The sequence below is a fragment of the Acomys minous genome, assembly GCF_964271855.1.
Source record: "Acomys minous genome assembly, chromosome: 14".
Classification (NCBI taxonomy): domain Eukaryota; kingdom Metazoa; phylum Chordata; class Mammalia; order Rodentia; family Muridae; genus Acomys; species Acomys minous.
In genome coordinates, this window is record NC_140496.1 from 83,251,724 (window position 1) to 83,270,031 (window position 18,308).

Below are 18,308 nucleotides of genomic sequence, written 5' to 3' on the forward strand. Positions count from 1 at the left end.
GTACTCAACAACAGGAAGCCAAAGTCAGTGTGGGCACAGACAGGGGAGCACATGCAAAGCTTGGCAGGTAAGGGGAACTCAGAAGTGGACTGTTCGGCAGCGCTGACAGCTCTTATTTCACTTCAGGAAGACTTAGGAAAATAATTCTTGACTTGCCAGTGAAAAGATGAGTAGGTAAGTGTTATCAAGTGAAGAGGGAAGAAATAGATTCAGGGAAGAATGTATGTAACTCAGAGACAAGAAAAGAAAAATAGCTAAGAAATGCATAATGCAGAATCTGGAAAGATATACTAACAGTTTTACAGATTTTAGCCTTTATCCTAGAAGTAGGGTAAGCATGTACAGGCCAGTTTGATGTAGTAAATTCCTCAACTGAGATTCCCTCTTCTCAGATAAGTCTGAGAAGGCTTATGTCTTGAAGAAGCACGATGACCATCCTATTCACAGCTAAGGTGACTGTAGACTACTTGTGTATGAAGAAGGGAAGAAACAAAAAGTAAAAACGAGAAGAAAGGGCTGGGAGAAGAAAAGGTAAGAGCAGCATGCAGGACGGGTTAAAGTTGCATTTCATGTCAAGTGGAAATGGTAAGCAATTAGATTATTTTAAAACTCAGAGGAGAGGACTGAACTCAACAGGCCAGCCTCAGGGAGTAGATAAAGCCGTGTGTTTCACAGTACTACCCAAAAGTACACTGGGAAAAATATATACTAAGGAAGAATAAAGATCAGAACAAAGGCCTGGGAATCTCTAAGCTGTAACACAAAACTACAAAGCAGGCAGGATTTTTATATCCATGTAAATCTACTACTGTGAAAAGTAACTTTCACTTGTATGTTTTTCAAAGCCCATAAATATGCACACCAATAAAACAAATCCTTAGCATTGACACCCTAGATCTCTGTATCTCAGCAACACATTATCATGGCAAACATTACACATAAAACAAAGAGCGAGAGACTAATGTTCCTTAACAGGGATAACAGTTCATCTGGTGTACAAGATGCTAAGAGAGTGACAAATCAAGAGAACTGAGGACAGCAAGGCTGGCAAGCTATGGTCAATACTATTTTCAAATAAAGGGTAATAGTTTATCAAAAAGTTAAAATATGAAGATTTATCAATGTGTAGTATTAAAACTAGGAAATCTTCAGTGCTCTTTTAATTAAAATTTTTTTCTGATCTATTTGTATTAATGTGGTTTTGCTGCAAATAAAATGTGAACTTACAGTTATTCAAACCCAGAAATGCACGATACAAATGGATATATATTGAATTCCACACAACTCATCAGGCTGCTATAGGAGAAATACAAGACCTAGAAATTTAGCTATAGGAAACAGAAAGTAGCAGAAGTCATTAAATAAGGAAATGGCATGATTCAGTGTAGTTTTTGAAAGCTCAACTCCTATAACATGCAGGTAGACCAACGACAGCAATTCAGAAGCCACTAATTGGGTGACAAGAAAGGCATCACTTTAGACAGAAACACAACAGAACGCATGTGTATAAGCGGAGGCTAAGACAGACCCTAGGTACAAGCATCTTAGTAGGCTAAAAAGGTGCATAAAGGGGTAGTGGCTGATGTAAAAGAATGGCTCAAATTTCGTTGGGATAAGCAGTATACATATAAAGAGAACTAAATAAAGACACCAGAAAACCCCCTTATCTGATAGCTAGAAAGAGCAAGACCAGGCAGGAAAGAAACAAAAAGGGAAAAGATAGTGTTGGTGTACTTTTAACCAACTATTTTTATTTGGGGTTATTTAAATCTCTTTCTTCCTTCTCCACCCCAACACCGGGTAGGGGAGAAAGAAGGTTAGTGGGGAAAAGGGCCCTAGCTTTTCCTAAGTTGTTTCCTGCTGTTTAGAGTCCTTGAGTTCTTTGGGGCAAGTCCAGTTCTTGTTTCAGGATACCTCCGACTTCTTCTCATCCAACTTCACCAAGAGCAACCAGGAGCAGAATGGTTAGCGTCAGCAGCCGAGTCTTCTTTCTCAGAGCCCCTCGTCGCTCTTTGGGGCTGGCTTTTATCCCCACTGACAAAAACCACACCCCTCCATGAGGTGGTTCACAGCTGACAAACAGCACGTGCCCTTTCAGGAGGCAATTATCAGCTTTGGACAAACTGTGGAGCAGCTCCCCCCCATCCCACACCTGGGATTTAAAAAACAAACAAACATGTTTACTTGTAAAGCAAAACAGAGTGATGTTGCAGAGATCATGTGCACACCTTCAAGAAGCCTGTCACATGAGACAGGGTCAAGTTGTTGAGCTATTTGTAAGCTCTTCACCAAACAAGTCCAGGACAGTTCAGACACAGAGGGTAGTAACTAAATGTTTAACTACAAAGTAAAGAGCTGCAGGCTATTACCAGGTAAAGATAAGGGCTCTAGATTCAGAGGGACTTTGACTGCAATCCCAGCTCTGTTATCTCAGGCATGTTAAACTTATAAGCTTTGGTTCTCAGTCTATAACACATGGACAAGTTGAACAACAATCTCAAAGTTCAAAATCCAAAATGCCCCAAGTCCTGAAACCTTTTGTGAGCCAACATGAGGCCACAGTGTGGAAATTCCACAGCCGACTTCACATGACAGGAAGACAGTAAATTGCAGGGGTTTGAGGCCAGCCTGGGTAACACAGTAAGACACTGTGCTGCTTAAAGCAAGCTCTGCAAAACCATAGGAAGACTGAAAAATACTCTATAAAATCACTTTCAAGTGTAAAAGGTGTGGATGAAATACAAATCAGTTTTATGCTTTAACTTGGGTCCCATGTCTAAGAGTATCGAACACAGAAACATTCCAAATTTATATTAAAAATAAGAAATTGGTCTCATGCATTTTGATAGAGTATGCAATTTTCAACAGCACTTACTACTTGACAGGAGTGTGCAAAAGAGTGAGATAACATGTAGCATTTAGAATACTGCCCAGCATACAGGTGGTAGCTAAACATTGACAGGTACTGACGTCATTTTCACTAGGAAAAGCAAATCACTGTAAACTATCACCTAGAAGCAAGTCTGCTGCTAGAACCCCAGGAGCTGACACCCACTAAATAGCGCACCCCAAACATGACCGTATCTTTGCAGAAGCCATACTACAACTTACCTGGAGCAAGAGTGGGCAGCTGTCCAGCAGCCAAAAGGTGACAGTTAAAACACAGCACAGCAAAACGCAAGCAGGTTCCGAAGAACCTATCTAAGAACAAACAGCACACAGCGCTGGGGGTGGGGCTCAGCTGGAGAGTGCTTCCCTAAAGTGAATGACACCCTGGATTTGAGCCCCAGCACTGCATAAACCAGGCAAGGTAGGACACACCTCCAATCCCAGAATTGGGAACCGGAGGCAGCCTGATTGGAAGTTCTAAGTCATCTTAAACAGGGGCATGCTAAAAGTTAACAACCACACGTACGCACTTACTCCAAAGGCTAACCCTCAAAATGAAGAAGGCTAACCATCAGTAGTTTGTTTCTTGGCGGGAAGGTCTCCAACATGCCAACACAATATTGATATTCTGATTAGCCAACAGCTATTCTAGCATATGAAATAAATATTAGTGCACACTCTAGTATATTTGATAATTATAGTGCTGAGATTACATAGTGTAGAGTAAGTGATCTCATTTTGAGACTCCTGGGAAATTTGCAAGGCTAAGAAATCAGGCTTCCAATCATAAAGCACCCCTGTGGAGTCCACCTTAAATGAGCCTAACAAAGCCCAGGATGTCCTAATTCTCACTAGTCATGAAATCAAAGCAAGCTTTGTGATTACCCATCTTTTCCCACCTTCAGAAGGACCCATTACCTGTCCAGATGCATGTGTTAAAGAAAACGACTAACAGCAAGGAAACTGAAAAGCGGTTTAACATTAATGTGTAAGTAACTACATGCTTCCAGGAAGCAGCTAAGAACTGTTAAGACTAATACTAAGCATTAAGTTTATGAGAAGACTCAAGTAAGGGAACTGTTGAAATCTATGCTTACAGATGAAAAGAAACAAGACTGATCATGTGGTCTGAGATGTCAGCATCCGCAGCCCACAGGACTTACTCAAGGTGTCGGCCAAAACAAAGTGTAGATTCACGATCGAGTAGTATGACAAATCTACAGACAACGTACACATGGCTCACTGATTTCCTCCTGCTATTCCTACTCTATGCTGCAAAGCCTGTGCTCAACCAGTAGAATCCACAATTTTAATAAACAATGTAATAGTTAAAACATAGTTTGTAAAATTACTGTTTAAAAAGAGTCTTCCAAAACCCAGGCACTCCATAGTCAAATATAGAAACATTTTGTCTACCACAGAATCCAAAACACTCCTTCGCAGAGTTAGAACATTACACCATCTGCGGCAATAACCCATGATAATAAACCCAAAGGCAATGCATGGCCAGAGCTTCTGCGAGCCTTCGTGCACAGCTTAGTGAACAGGTTCATCCACATTAGGATAACATGATTTTGGATCACAAGATAAAAACAGCTGTCACATCCCTGTGGACAGCAATAGTATGGAAATCAGAAAAGTCAAAATAACAAACTTAGCACAGATCTTTTAAGTCCATCTTCTCCCATTCAGGGGATGCATGGGGTAAAGCCTTAGCTGCTTTGTCTCCTAAGAGGCACACTGCCTGATTGGTCAATCATATTTTATAATGTCTCCATGACCCAAAGATTTGAAGTACAAATCACTTGGTTTCAGTTTGTGTATGCTGAAAGCTTTGTGCTACAAAGCTATTGGCTGAAAAGTTGGCACTACACTTAAGATAGTACAAAATAGACATGTTCTTTACATAAAGTGGCTGGCTTTGATTTTTGGTTCTAGGTTTAAATTTCTGGGAAATACTTAGTTAACAATAAAACCAACACTATGTGCCCCTCTTTTCTTTCAGTACTCTAGAAAATAAAAGGCATAACAATGAAATAAGCATAAAAAATTCTACTGGATGGTGTGGATAGAAAAATCTTTAGCATATCCCACTTTCACAAAAGAGAAATGATGTTCAGTGATACTTTGACTACATTACTAAACATCTGAGGGCAATCACAAAGCCCTCCCCAAATTTCTAAGTATTACTATAAAAAGAATCTCAAACAGCCGCACCAATCACTTAAATGGCCAGTGTGCACTGTGATCCAGTAGCTCTTTACCTAACAGAGTTAGTTCATCAGAGTCTGGAGCAGAAGTGACTTCTACTTAAAATGCACCTGAACCATCAACCTTGGGACCAGACTTTCATCTGCTCTGTCAAGGCCCCAAAGGAAGATCAGTAGAGAGACAGACGCTGTGGCATTAAATTCAAAGCAGGGTGTGTCCAGGCGGCAGTGCAAGGTGCTTACGGGAGACGCTGCCTCCCGAGGCAAATCCTCGGGGACAGGTTGCCTGGATTGGGGGCGGCTAGCACCACCACCGCCAATCCCCGGCCATGCATTCGGGACTCCGCTGTCTCTTACCCTCCGCCCGCTCGCTGCAGCCGACCTGCTTCCCGGCGGAGCAGCCCGAAGCATTGCGTCCAGCAGCAGTTCCCCATCGCATGCCGCCCGGCGCCGCCGTTCCTCCTCCAGCCCCTGAGCGCGAGCCCAGGTGGAGCAGCTGCATCCGCGCCGGCCGGAGCGCGGCAGACGGCGACGCAGGGAACAAAGGCCGCCGCTAAGCCAGCGGGCTCCCGGCTACCGCGGCGCGAGGGACGAGCGCGGAGCCGTGGGGTCCCGGGTCGCCAGCCGTCCGCATGGCCTGCTTAGCCACCCGCCAGCGCCCGTCACCGCCCCGGCAGCCGCGGGAGGCCTGTGCGGCCACGCCCCCTGCAGCTCCTGCGCTCCCATTGGACACGCTTCCGGCGGTCCCATTTCCGGCGGCCGGCGTGTGCGTCATTTCCACTAGCTTCTGGATTGGCTGTCTCAGCTTGGCAGGAGGCGCTGTTCGCGGTTGTAGGTACTGTGTGTTGAACCCGGATCCTAAAAGGTGAGTTACCTTCTCTCTGCGCTGTGGTCGCTGTCGAGCAGGGAGCCTTGAGCGCAAACTCAGCCTTCGAACTTTGTACCTAAAGCATGCAAGCCTCCGGTCTGCAGCAGCGGGTCGGATCACCCAGCGAGTGCCTTCCAGTACTGCACCTTAGCTGGAGGTAGAGGCTAGGCATTCATTGCCATTACTTAGAGTACACCAAAAGGTTTTTTGTTTTGTTTTGTTTTTTAGTTTTCAAATATTCTCGTTTGCGTGGCAGTTTCTATACTGCCAGCGCAGTGGAGAGACATTAGTGGTGTACTACTAGCCAGGTTTTCTTTTATTAAAAACGAAATTTTCCAGGTTGGGGATGTAGCTCAGTTGGTAGACGTGTGGAAAATATACAATCCGAGCACTTTGAGAAATGGAAGCAGAAACATAGCTCAGGGTCATCCTCAGATACATTTAAATTGGAAATCAGCCTGGGCTACCCCCCCCCACCCCCACCTTCTCTCTCTCTCTTTCTCTCTCTCTCTCTCTCTCTCTCTCTCTCTCTCTCTCTCTCTCTCTCTCTCTCTCTCGTTCAAGTAATTTCAGATGGAGAAGTTGAGAACAAGAGAGAATCAGCAAAAAGGTCTTGAGTTTTCAGGAGGACTGGCCGTTTTTACTTCAATTATCCTGCCCAAAAGTAAGAATAAGGTTGAGGGGTTGGAAATCCGTGCCCTCACATGCTATGGTTTCAGATACCAAGTAGCTTTAAAAGCAGAAGGCAGGAGTCTCTGTGAGTTGGAGGCCAGCCTGGTTTAAGGAGCCAGTGTCTGGCCAGCTAGGACTATATATAATGAAACGCTGCTCCCGCCCCAATTGGATATAATGGTAGTTTCATAAATGCCTAGTCCTGTCGATAGCTGCTTCTCTGACAACCAGATCTTACCATTTTAACCTGCTTCAGTGCCAGTGAAGTAGTTCCACTGAAAAAATAGTAGTAATGGTAAAACATTATTTGAGCTACACATTTGTTCGTTCTTACCATCAAAGACCAATCAGGATTTCAGTCTTAGCACTTAACTAGTGTACTTGATTCTTCCATATCTAAGTACACAAACTCATTGCTCATTGGATGCCGGTGAAATGACTTAATTGTTTCCTAAATTGTTAGTGCATTTTCTTTCTCTCGTCCAGTACCTGAAATCAATATTAATAAATGGGTCTTGGCAATCGAACTATAAATGTTTAAGGAAGCTGGTACATGCATCCTATGGATGTTACCCATAATGTTGATAAACATACCTCAAGTGAATGAGTCTGCAGAAAATTATGCTGAATTAAAAAATCCAAATTTGCAAAGCTTACATATTACATAAGTATACCTACAGGACATCTTTTTGAAATACAAAGCGATACAAATTACAAACACGGTAAAGAGTTCCTAGGGGCAGCTAATGAGAAGTGGGCTCATGATAGGAAGTCTGTATTTTGGTTCTGTGGCTATCAGTGTACCCCATCTGTGGTACTTCACTGTGGTTTTGTCAGACAGTCCTATTGAGGGAAAGAAGCTTAAGGTACAGTAGATGGTACTAACAAGTAATGTGTGTGTGTGTGTGTGTGTGTGTGTGTGTGTGTGTGTGTGTGTGTAGGAGTATGTGGGGTGTGTAAGGGTGTGTGCAGGGTGTGTGGGTGTGTGTAGGGTGTGTGGGTGTGTGTAGGGGGATGGGGCTGTGTGTAGGGGGTGTGTGGGTGTGTAGGGGTGTGCCATATCCATGCAGATGCCTGTGGAAGCCAGTAAAAGGCACTGGATCACCACAAGCTGGACTTACAGGTGGTTATAAGTCACCAGATGTAGGTTCTCTGGGAACCCAGTCAAGTCCTCTAAGTCATCTCTCCAGCCCTGATGCGTTATTTCTTGAAATTCCATGTGACACCATGATAATTGCTAATTGAAAAAGCTTAAGAAATGGGCTGGATGTAACTGCAGCTGTGAGGGGGCAGAACAGGTAGGTATCTGTGAGTTTGAGGCCAGCCTCAGCTGAGGTATACATATGGAAGGTCCAGGCCATCTAGAGGGAGAGGGTGAAACCCTGTCTCAAAAACAGCAGCAAAGCTTAATGAATTACAGCTGCCGACTTGACAGGCCACTTCTCATAGGTGCTCTTAGAAGCCCCCCAACACTGGTTAAGCCATGTCTTAGTTAAGGATGTGAATGGTCTTCATAATCAATGTAGACAAATAAACCTTTAAAAAAAACCCACACACTTCACTAAGCAAATTAAGCAACTTAAAATAATGTCATTCACCTGTTAAGTTAAAAAAAGTTTGCAAGCAAAATACCCCATCATCTTCAAGGGCGCAGCAAATTTTGAGCCTCGGACAGTGAAACTCATTATGGAAATTCATGTGAAAATATGTATTAGTAGTCACCAAATAAATGATTAACATGTGAAAGGATGGTAAGTTTGCTGGTACATTCACATTACGTAGTCATCAGAAACGTTTTTTGAAAGCTAATAAGAGAGGAAAATACTTTTTGAATAATGTGTGAAAATGCTTGTTTTTTGAGATAGGGTCTTGACATGTAGCTCAAACTTAGCTCAAACTGGGGATCTTTCTGTTTCCCACTACTGAGTGAACAGTAAGGTTATAGGTGTATATCACCTGCTCTAAGGGGGGAAACCTTTCTGAATAAATATGTGAAATGCAGTTTTGAAGTTTTTAATTCAGCCTGCTACGTATTGATGCTTTAGGACGGACAGAAAGAAAACCTATAGCTGTAAAGGATATTTATGAGGCAGGTGAGTGTGAAGAAAACCTAGTTGTAGTGACATAGGCTTGGGTCCCTACTAAGATATAATCTTGCTTCTCTTAAGTTTGGGCAAAAGGTAAAGTTAGTAATAGCCATAGCCAAGAATATTCCAAGATACATATATGGGATTTATCCTAGCCAGAGAGTATATTATATGAAATTATATGAAAATTGACCAAATATAATATTGAGCTTATCCATGAGAGACACATACATATATAGATTAAGTTGAGTGGAGTACTTCTTTTTTTGAGACAAGGTTTCTCTATGTACCCTTGGCTGTCCTGGACTCACTTTGTAGACCAGGCTGGCCTCAGACCCACAGAGATCACCTGCCTCTGCCTCCCCAAGTGCTGGGATCACAGGTGTGCACCACCTGCCTGCCTAGTAGAGGACTTTTCATGTCAGCCTTCTAGAGTATATGGTGGCTTGCCTTCCAGGTATATGGTGGCTCTCTTCCTCACCCTCTTCAAAATTCTTTTCTGTAGTATTTTATTATGAAGTCATTGTTTTCCATAGAGGCTCTAGAGTCAGGGTATGTTTTATACCTTCTAGCTGCCTTCTGATCACGTGATTCCAAATTTGATTTTCTTTACTCGGAATTTTTCATTGGTTAGTAATCTCTTTGTGTGCTCTCATGTTCTCATACACAACAGTTCTTAGGAAGACTTCTGTGTTCCTTATTACCAAACAGGAGCACAAACGTCTCCTAATTCATTTCATGGTTTAGATTACCAAACACAGGGTATGGCATATGACCTGTGTAAAACAGAAATTACAGTAGACCTTGTCAACAAAATAAAAGTAATAAAGACTTGCCTTGTGAGGATGAACTATGCCAACTCCTTCACATAGTCACCCCTATACTGCATTATATGGACTTTCCATCCCCCAAGTGTCAGTGTTTCTGATTACTAAGTGGGCATTGTTGTTTCCGTAGAAGTATCCTGTGAAGAAATGCTTCCTTTTTCAAAATTCAACCTTTTAGACTCACCCTCAGGCTTGAAGTCAGATCTTAAGAAAATATGTCCCCTTACCCTTTAACCCCAGTACCCAGGAGGCAGAGGCAGATGGTTTAGGACAGCCAGAACTACACAGTGACATCCTGCTTCAGGGGCAGGCATTAAAGGAGAGAAGGAAAGAAAACATGCCCGGAATAAAAGAAAAAACTCTCCAATTCTCAGACTTTGCCCCATAAGCTACCTCTTTTGTGGTGACTAAAAGTTAATGTATCCAGTGAGTTAAGAGGAGACACTGCTTGCTACCTAGTAGCCATAACTTTTGAGAACCCAAGCAGAACAGTCTTAATGCAAGACTCTTGCATCATGATTCTGAACATCTTGCTTCGTCAGCTTAAAATATGATGTGAAAGACCAATTATCTTATTCAGGTTTAAGTTGGCACAGAACTGCCTAACTCTTTTATACTAACATATGAAGTAGTTCAGCTACTTATAAATTCTCTACAGATGAAGAAAGGCTTTTATCAGGGCTGAGGAAACACACAGCAAGCACACAGAAAGACCTGCAAAACAGAGCCAGATGAAATCCCTTACTTTTCATGATAGAGAAATGAGCTATATAGATGTATTTCAAAGGAAATAAGCACAAGGAAGTGTGTTTAAAGACACAGAAGGTAATTACTTAACTGAGTCACTAGCAGCTTGTTGTCTGCCTCATGGGTGTGTGGTAAAGCAGTTTAGTTGCTCAACATTGTTCAGAACACGACAGTAGGGGATTTGTTTCCCTCTTTGCTCGCCAAACATTTTCATTTCACAAAAGAGGCATTCACACAAACGATTATACAAGGGTCATATTACATTTATTGGGCATAGTTTGTTGAAAATCTCTTCATGCCAAACCAGAAACCACATTGCTAGTTAGAACAAGGAGAACATAGCACAGAGAACCACTAAGTGTAGTGTTAGGAGGAACTTCTAAGGTCACACAGATGTAGCTATTAAAGGAAATAGCTACCATACCAGAAAAACCTCTGAACATCGAACAAGGAAGGAATTTAGATATTCCCAAGTCCCTTGAAGATAGACACTGATTTCTGCAATGGTTCATTTGTGCTGTGGAAACATGCTTCCTGCCTTAACAGAGTATGACCATGTCTGAAGGTGCCTACTTTGAATGGACTCACTCTGCAGGGGGTTGCTCACCCCTGTAGAAACATGGCATGACAGAACAGTGGAAAGGGGGTAGTACCTCCACACCAAGGATATCTTTGCAATGCCGTCCATTGGAAAAGCCTCACACAGAAGCATTCAGTTAGAGTCTTTAGGGTCTGGGCATGACATCAAACATCATGGCAAAAAGGGTGAGAAACAGCACAGGTCTTAACCATCCTCCTGAAAACAAGAGAGTCTTGAACACCTACAGGGGGAAGTGCTGAGACCAAACACTGAGCATTTACATGATTCATCACCTCCCATTGTCAGTGTCTTGTCCCACAATGCAATATTAACAGTTTCCCCAATGAATGGCAAATACCGTGATCCTTGCCTTGCTTCTAATGAAACTTCTGACAATGACAGAAATAATCTGTTAATTCTGAGGCTGACTTCGAAAACATGATGAAGCTGTTGCCTAGGCTTGAGGCAGGATAGGAGGATGGGATATAAGGGAATATGAGAGGAAGGGAGCCTTTCAGTCCAAAGTGGAAGTTTGAAGTCTCTCACCAGCTGACAAGCCAAAGGTTCCAGGACAATTAATATTTGTTCTGGAGGTTGCCTACCTAAAGACAATTCCTTTCATACAGAAGTATTCCAAGTAAGAGTGTTAAAATAGTAATTAACCATGTCTAAGGCCTGAGCATATATGACCTTGTTCCTCCTAACTGCCTCTGGGAATCTCATGAACAGGACTATAAACTTTACTTACAGTGATAATAATATGTCTTAGCTGCCTTATGCATCTCTTATGCCATAGGCTTTGACCTCATCAGCTATAATCCTATCCTGAGAACTTCAGGAATGCTCTATCATTTCATTTTAATTCCGCAAAATGTCCTTGAGCTGTGTCAGGCAGTGATGGCACACATCTTTAGTCTCAGCACTCTGGAGGCAGAGGTAGGTGGCTCTCTGAGTTTGAGGCCAGCCTGCTCAATAAAATCAGTTCTAGGAGAGCCAAGGCTACATAGAGACACCCTGTCTTGAAAAACAAACAGACAAATACATTCCTCAGTAACTCTTTGAGATGTAACTTCAGAAGCCTCCAAAGATTTGTATTTAGCTGCTGTAAGGACAGACAGTTAAGCACAACTCTCTGAGGAGCCCCGCCCACATTTCGATGTGTCTTATCCTTTCTCAGCACTTCTTTTTGTATTTAGCCTTAGAGCTTAAAATCTATCTTAGAATTTGTCTTAACTAACTTCAACTCTGCTTCATACTGACTCAGTCGAGAATTCCAGCTTCACTTGTCTCTAAGAGAGATCTTCAGGTTGCTGTAGGGAGCAGTGTGGAGCTGTCTAGCTGGCACCCTACTCATTGTCACATAACTTTGCAAATCTGATTTCAGGCCACAGAAGGAGGAGTGGTCTTAGGAAAGTGTTTTGGATCACTGCTATCAGTGGCACCGTCAGCACACTTGTGATCAGAGCTGACTTTAGATGACCCAGTTCTTTGCCGTGATGTCATAGCCAGTATGCATTCATGTAATCCCAGCTGTAGTCAACCCTCTTTTCTCATTTCAAATATTATTGTTTTATTTCAGTTCTAAGTTTTCATTTTCAGATTTTAGACCTACTAAGTCTGGGTTCATGTGGGATAATGCATCAGATAAGCAGAATATCTGCTGATTTGAAAATAAAGCACCCACTTTCCCACACAGCAGTCACAGCATGGCCAAGAACGCAAGAGAGACTGGGAAGTAGATGAGACACATGTTCTTCCATATCCGCATAGCACTTGGACTCTTTGGGCCCAATGGCTAAACCTGACAGAGAGTCAAAACTATCTGAAACTGTAACAGCCTTCCTCTGAGCTGTGAATCAAAATAAAATGAAAAAAAAAAAAAAACACCAAACAAATACCTGAGGTACACAGTTATCATTTGAAAATTAAGGCAAATTCCCAGTAAGTTAAGACCTAAAGAAATGTGGCTTGTCTCTGTTCAACATAATTGCTGTCACTTTAAAGGAAAGAAAAAGAACCTTACTCTTTAGGGACAATTACAAAAAACAAAACAAATTTACACTTTCTCTTTAATGTTGCTGTTTAAAGAATGTCAATAAATTAAAATTTTTTAAATGGGTGCAAAAATAAGTAGAAAGGAGGCCCATATGCAAGAGAAAATGTAGAAAGTGAAAACATGCTGAGACATAGACCTGGTTACCAGACTCTGAATGAGAGCTTCAACAGAGCTATTACAACCGTGTGGTCCAGAAGGTTAAGGCATGTGATATTTGAGAGAGAAACAGAAATGACACCAAGCAAGTTGGGAATTAAGAATTGAGTATATTTTCTTCCAAAAGCACAAAGAACATATCAGTTGAGCTTCCCAGCAGATCACAGAATGAAATGTAAAGAAGTAATTAACTTAAAAGTTCTTTGCAAATGAAGAGAGCAAAAGGACTAAGGAATAGAGGCGAGGAAACAGCCTGGGAGGCCATGTCAGATGGCAGTGTGCTGTGTCTGGGTTCCAGAAGAAGAGAGAGTTGGATAGGAAAAAAATAATTTGAAAATAATGGCAAATAATTTGGGTTGTGTTTTACTTTTACTTTTGTCTTTTTCCCCAGTCAGGAACTCATGTAAGCAGGCTGGTTATGAACTCTGTCTATAGAAGAAGCTGCCTTTGAACTCCTGAGTCTCCTGCCTCTCCTCCAAAGTGGCTTACAGATATGCACCACCATATTCAGTGAAAGAGAATAATAAAATTGATAAAACACCTAGCCACAGATGTTAGGGTACACTGTGTGAAGTTGTATCTCTTTCTATCCTTCCTCACCTACCTAAAGCCCATCAGAATGATGGGCTTTAATAAAAATCTCATAGCCAATTAGCTGGGCAGGAAGTGGAAGAAGGGATTTCATGAGAGAGAGAAAGGAACTCTGGGAAGAAGAGAGATGTAGGGTTTTCACCAGGAGAGGAGAAGGACATGACTGTAGCCCAGGATGGTATAGCTAAGCACATGGCTGGATGGGGCTGGGTGGTTGGGTTAACTTAGAAGAGCTAATTTAGAATCTGCTCGCCTAAGGCCTCAGCTTTGAAGTAGTAAAAGGTGTTGGTGTCTTTATTTTTATGGATGAAGGCCTGTGTGGGTCCCACAACACACGGATTTAGGAACACTTGATGTACACTAACAGTATAACTATAAAGAATCTGCACTGGGTCATGTAAAAGCTGGTGAATACAAAGATAAGGAGAAAAGTTAACAACAAAACCAAAAAACCCAACAATAACAAAACAAAAAAACCAAATCAAATCAAACAATCAAAGAACAAAAACAACACATGGAAACAAAGGAAAACCCACAACACAGGAGGAAAAAAATCCAACTATAGGAGGAACAACAGTAAGAACACCATCTGGGAGGCTGGCTGTTCTGCTTCAAAGCAGAGCACTTGACTAGCATGCTTCCTGGCTGGATCCTAAGCCAGGACCACAAAACAAAATTACTCTCAAGTAAGGCAAAGCATAGCAGTGTCTCTAAAGGACTACAGTCATGAAAAGGGCAGGGAGAGGAGACTGATGGACTCTGTCAGCTAGATTGTCTTTAAAAATGAAGGCAAAAAAGAACATTTTCCAGTAAACACAAGCTGAGAGACGTCAATGCAATAGAATTTTCTACCACACAAAAAGAAAAAAGAAAGAAAAACAAAAGCTAAAGGGAGCGCACCCGCCTACAGGAAACAATAGCAGATGGGCACCCAGATTCATAGAAAAGAATGAATGAAGTGGGTAAGAATGAGCCACTAAGTTTTTGGGGTTTTTTTGTTTTGTTTTTTTTAAAGAGGAAAGTTGACTGTATTTTTAAAAAAAACACAGCAAAAAATTGAAATTGCATTATATTGAAGAAAATCAATAAAGGAAGTGTTCATTGGGATCCTGTAATTTTCACTGTGAGCTTTTTTTCTATTAGTAAAAATTGTTAACATAGTTTCAGTGTGGGCTGATAAATTTAGTGTGTACATAACAGTCCCTAGAAGAGGGCTTCTTAAATCTCAGCATCATTAGTATTGGGACCAGATGTTTCTTTGTCACAGGGCTGTCCTGTGCACTGAAGGGTGTTTAGCTGCATCCTTGGTCTCTGCAGGCATGGCAGCTATACCTACTTTCTCCCATAACAACCCCCACTTTCTTCAGATAGTTGACAGATATGCCCTGGAGATCAATATTGGCCCTTATTGAGAATCACCAAAAACACATAGTAAAGGTAGTGCAGGCTCACCCTCCTTTTGAATACTCCTAGGAATGTGTTCAACTTAATTAAATATGATATGCCAACAAAGATAATAGTCTATGTAAATAATTTCACAATAATTGAGGACTGAAAAACTTCAACAAGGTCAATTTATTTATTTTCTTTTTCTTTTCCAGAATTGAGGTTTAAACCAGGGGCCCACACATGCTAGGCAAGTCTTCTGCCACTAAGATAGGCTGTTGTAGAAGTTTTGATTTCTTTAAAAACTCAGTTATGTTATGTAAACATGTTTTTGTTTTAATCCATGGTGTGGGATATGGAGGCTGCTCTAGTTTGTCCAAAGCTGATAACAGCCTCATGAGACTGCCTCATGGTGGGGTGAGGTTTTTGCCAGTTGGAAAACATCTTGTGCAGACTCTGAGAGGATATAAATATGAGATTCCAGAGAGAAAGAGGAAGGGTTGGGAGAAGAACTCTTGGAGGACATGGTTGGAAGAGGAATAGAAGGCTGCTGCTGCATTTGCTGTTGCTGGCTAAATATCCTGATGACAGGAATTGGTATCACCCCAAAGAAGCTAATGACCCTAAACAGCAGGAAGTAGCCAAAGAGAAGTACACCTCTTCTCTCCACTAACTTTTTTTTCTCTCCTGCCTGGCGTTGGAGTGTTGGAAGGGACTGGGATAGAGAAGAGAGAAAGAGACACAAGAAATCAAAATAAAAATCTATTTTAAAAGTGCATCTACACTAGCCTTCTATGTACTTTTTTTGTTTGTTTGTTTTGTCTTGTTTTAAGTTTGGACAGGGTCTCATTAAGTTTCTCAGGATGGTCTGGAACCTGCAACCTTTCTGTCCCAGCATCCTCAGTAGCTGAGATTATATGCCTATGCTGTGAGGTCTGGCTATGGGTTAACATTTTAAGTCAAATTTTAGTAAGAAAAATTCTGTGTGTATTGAGACCACAAGTCACTAACTACTATTGAGTTGGTGGGGAATTTATTAACCCTTTCCTGCATGAAATCATAGCTAAGAAACGAGAATCATTAGGGACACCTGTATCAAAAGATTGCAGTGACAAGGTATCAAAGTCTGGAAAGAATTGGAAATTATAGAGTGCTGATGAATAAGCTATAGCTTGCATGTCTAGCAAATAGCTTTGTAATATTGATTAACTTATTTAGAGTACAACACAAAATTAATCTTAAATCTTAAAACTTGTACACTGATTTCTATATTAACTTAGATTAGCTTGTCAACTACAAAACACTTTAATAGCATTTTGGAAGTTGAGAAGAAAAGGGAATTTTAAAAGCCCAATCAGTACTCAATCTATCTTAACAGTTTTGACTGGTCTAGTCTGGCCTCCGTGGGGAGCTGTTTTCAAGTTTCCCAGGAAGTGTTAATATGCTCAAGTTTGAGAAATCATTGTTTCATGACAGAAGTCTACAAAATACAGCCACAGCTTACTGTTTTATAAATAACGTTGTATTCAGTGAAAAAGATCAGGCAGTGAAATGATGTATGATAATTATCACCCAATCCGGCCACAGTAGTTAACCCCTAAGCAGGAATCTTCTGCTCCTCGGCAAGCTACATCGTGTTGATGACATGGACACTCCCCTGGACTGGCATAGCATGAGTAGTTGCCATAAGAAGTAATGGTAGGAATACAGTGTACAGTGCAATATTCTTTATATGTAACTTTATCATACGAGTACACATTTAGACACTAATGTTAAAAACACACATTACGTCCATTCAAAAGACAAGCACAACATTCAGGATAGGAACTGTGTTCTGGGAAGACAGAAGGAAAATACTCAGGGAAGAAGAGAAAGGGGTAAGTTTAAGCATAAAGGAAAAAGACAGGCTAGGGCTGAAAGAGTTCATGCAAGTACACTATGCTCCACACTTTTCTGAATGTCTCCAAACCTGAATAATTAAGAGTTGTGGAGAGGAGGCCCCCCTCAGTGACAGACATAGGGGAGGGGGATAGGGTGAAAGCGGGAGGGAGGGAGGAATGGGCGGATACAAGGAATGGGATAACCATTGAGATTTAATATGAATAAATTAATAAAAAATTATTTAAGAAAATAAAAAGTAGTGCATGTTGAGCCATTTTTAGATATAACTTCTAGTACATTTTAGCAAACTACTTTTCATTCAATTATCTTGTTGGATTCCCACAATAGTATAGTAAGGTGGATTTTAATGTTAGTTCTTCCAAAGTAGGAACTGTCTCCATATTAGTTTACAACTAAATCCTTAGCTAACAGTTTAGGGCCTGGCACTTAGAATAGGATCAAGACATGCCAACTGGCTAAACAAACCAATGAATAATTCACATATCGATGACTTGTAGAAGCCTAAGACCTACCTGGCATTCAAATTCGTATTGACATCTAGCCTAGTGTAATTCCTGATTTCCAAGTTAGCTTTCCACAGTGTACTGTATATCTAAGTTATGGCTTTGACAGAACTGCTAACAAGGAGATGAACTCGCCTGTAGGGTTTTCTGTAACTATCAGAAACAATCTTGAGAACACAAAATTTTACATTGCTTTTTGTTATTTGGTAGATATGAGAATGGGGAGACAGCTTAAATCTCTATCGTGGATCTAACATGCTTTATACATTAAAAGTCTGAGAATTGTTGGGTTCAATGGTAAGACGATGGCTGCCTAGAAGGGAGGTAACCTGTTAATCTAATCCATCCCAAGGTTAACATGATGGCTAGTGAACTTCCTGTAGGTAGACACCAAATACAATGAAAGTGCAGTTACATGGGTGTGTGTGTGTGTGTGTGTGTGTGCATGTTGAATGTGGTGCACGTGTGTGTAGTGTGTGGGTGCACAGGAAGCCTCCTTTCCCATGCCACTGTTCTGTTGCTTCCTCTCCCACCTATCTTGACTGAAACGATTATGGATCACACAGCACAATAACCATTACCATCGATAGGTGCCCTCCTCACCTTGAACAGGAAAGAATCCTGTAGGCTCCAGTTTGGCTTCCTGTTATGCATTAAATTTCCCTTCCTCAGTGGTTTGCAGATGATAAGGTGAATTAATGAGAGCTAAGTGCCATGCAAGCTTACAAAACCATTCTGTGGCAAATGTATTGGGCCTTTATGGATCTCAAATCCAATTTTTGTTCTAATAGCCTATTGTGATGCATAGTCATCTGAGAGGAAGGGACCTCAATT

The 18,308-nt window shown here is 41.4% G+C and overlaps 1 protein-coding gene and 1 long non-coding RNA gene across 5 annotated transcripts in view; one reads left to right on the forward strand and one right to left on the reverse strand.

The window, feature by feature from the left end:
* AP1AR (adaptor related protein complex 1 associated regulatory protein) overlaps window positions 1-5,809 on the reverse strand; it is a 34,404-nt gene extending 28,595 nt beyond the window's left edge. Inside the window, exon 1 of one of the 4 annotated variants that reach the window (XM_084756357.1) lies at window positions 5,414-5,809. In XM_084756357.1, coding sequence (XP_084612483.1) covers window positions 5,414-5,601 — 188 coding nt within the window. In that variant the 5' untranslated portion in view covers window positions 5,602-5,809. The remainder of the gene's footprint in view (window positions 1-5,413) is intronic. The other 3 variants (XM_084756354.1, XM_084756356.1, XM_084756353.1) reach the window with 3 other exon arrangements.
* An 84-nt stretch (window positions 5,810-5,893) lies between these two features.
* Window positions 5,894-18,308, forward strand: part of LOC311583349 — a 43,912-nt gene continuing 31,497 nt past the window's right edge. The window contains exon 1 of the long non-coding RNA XR_014774466.1: window positions 5,894-5,964. This is a non-coding gene — a long non-coding RNA (uncharacterized lncRNA). The remainder of the gene's footprint in view (window positions 5,965-18,308) is intronic.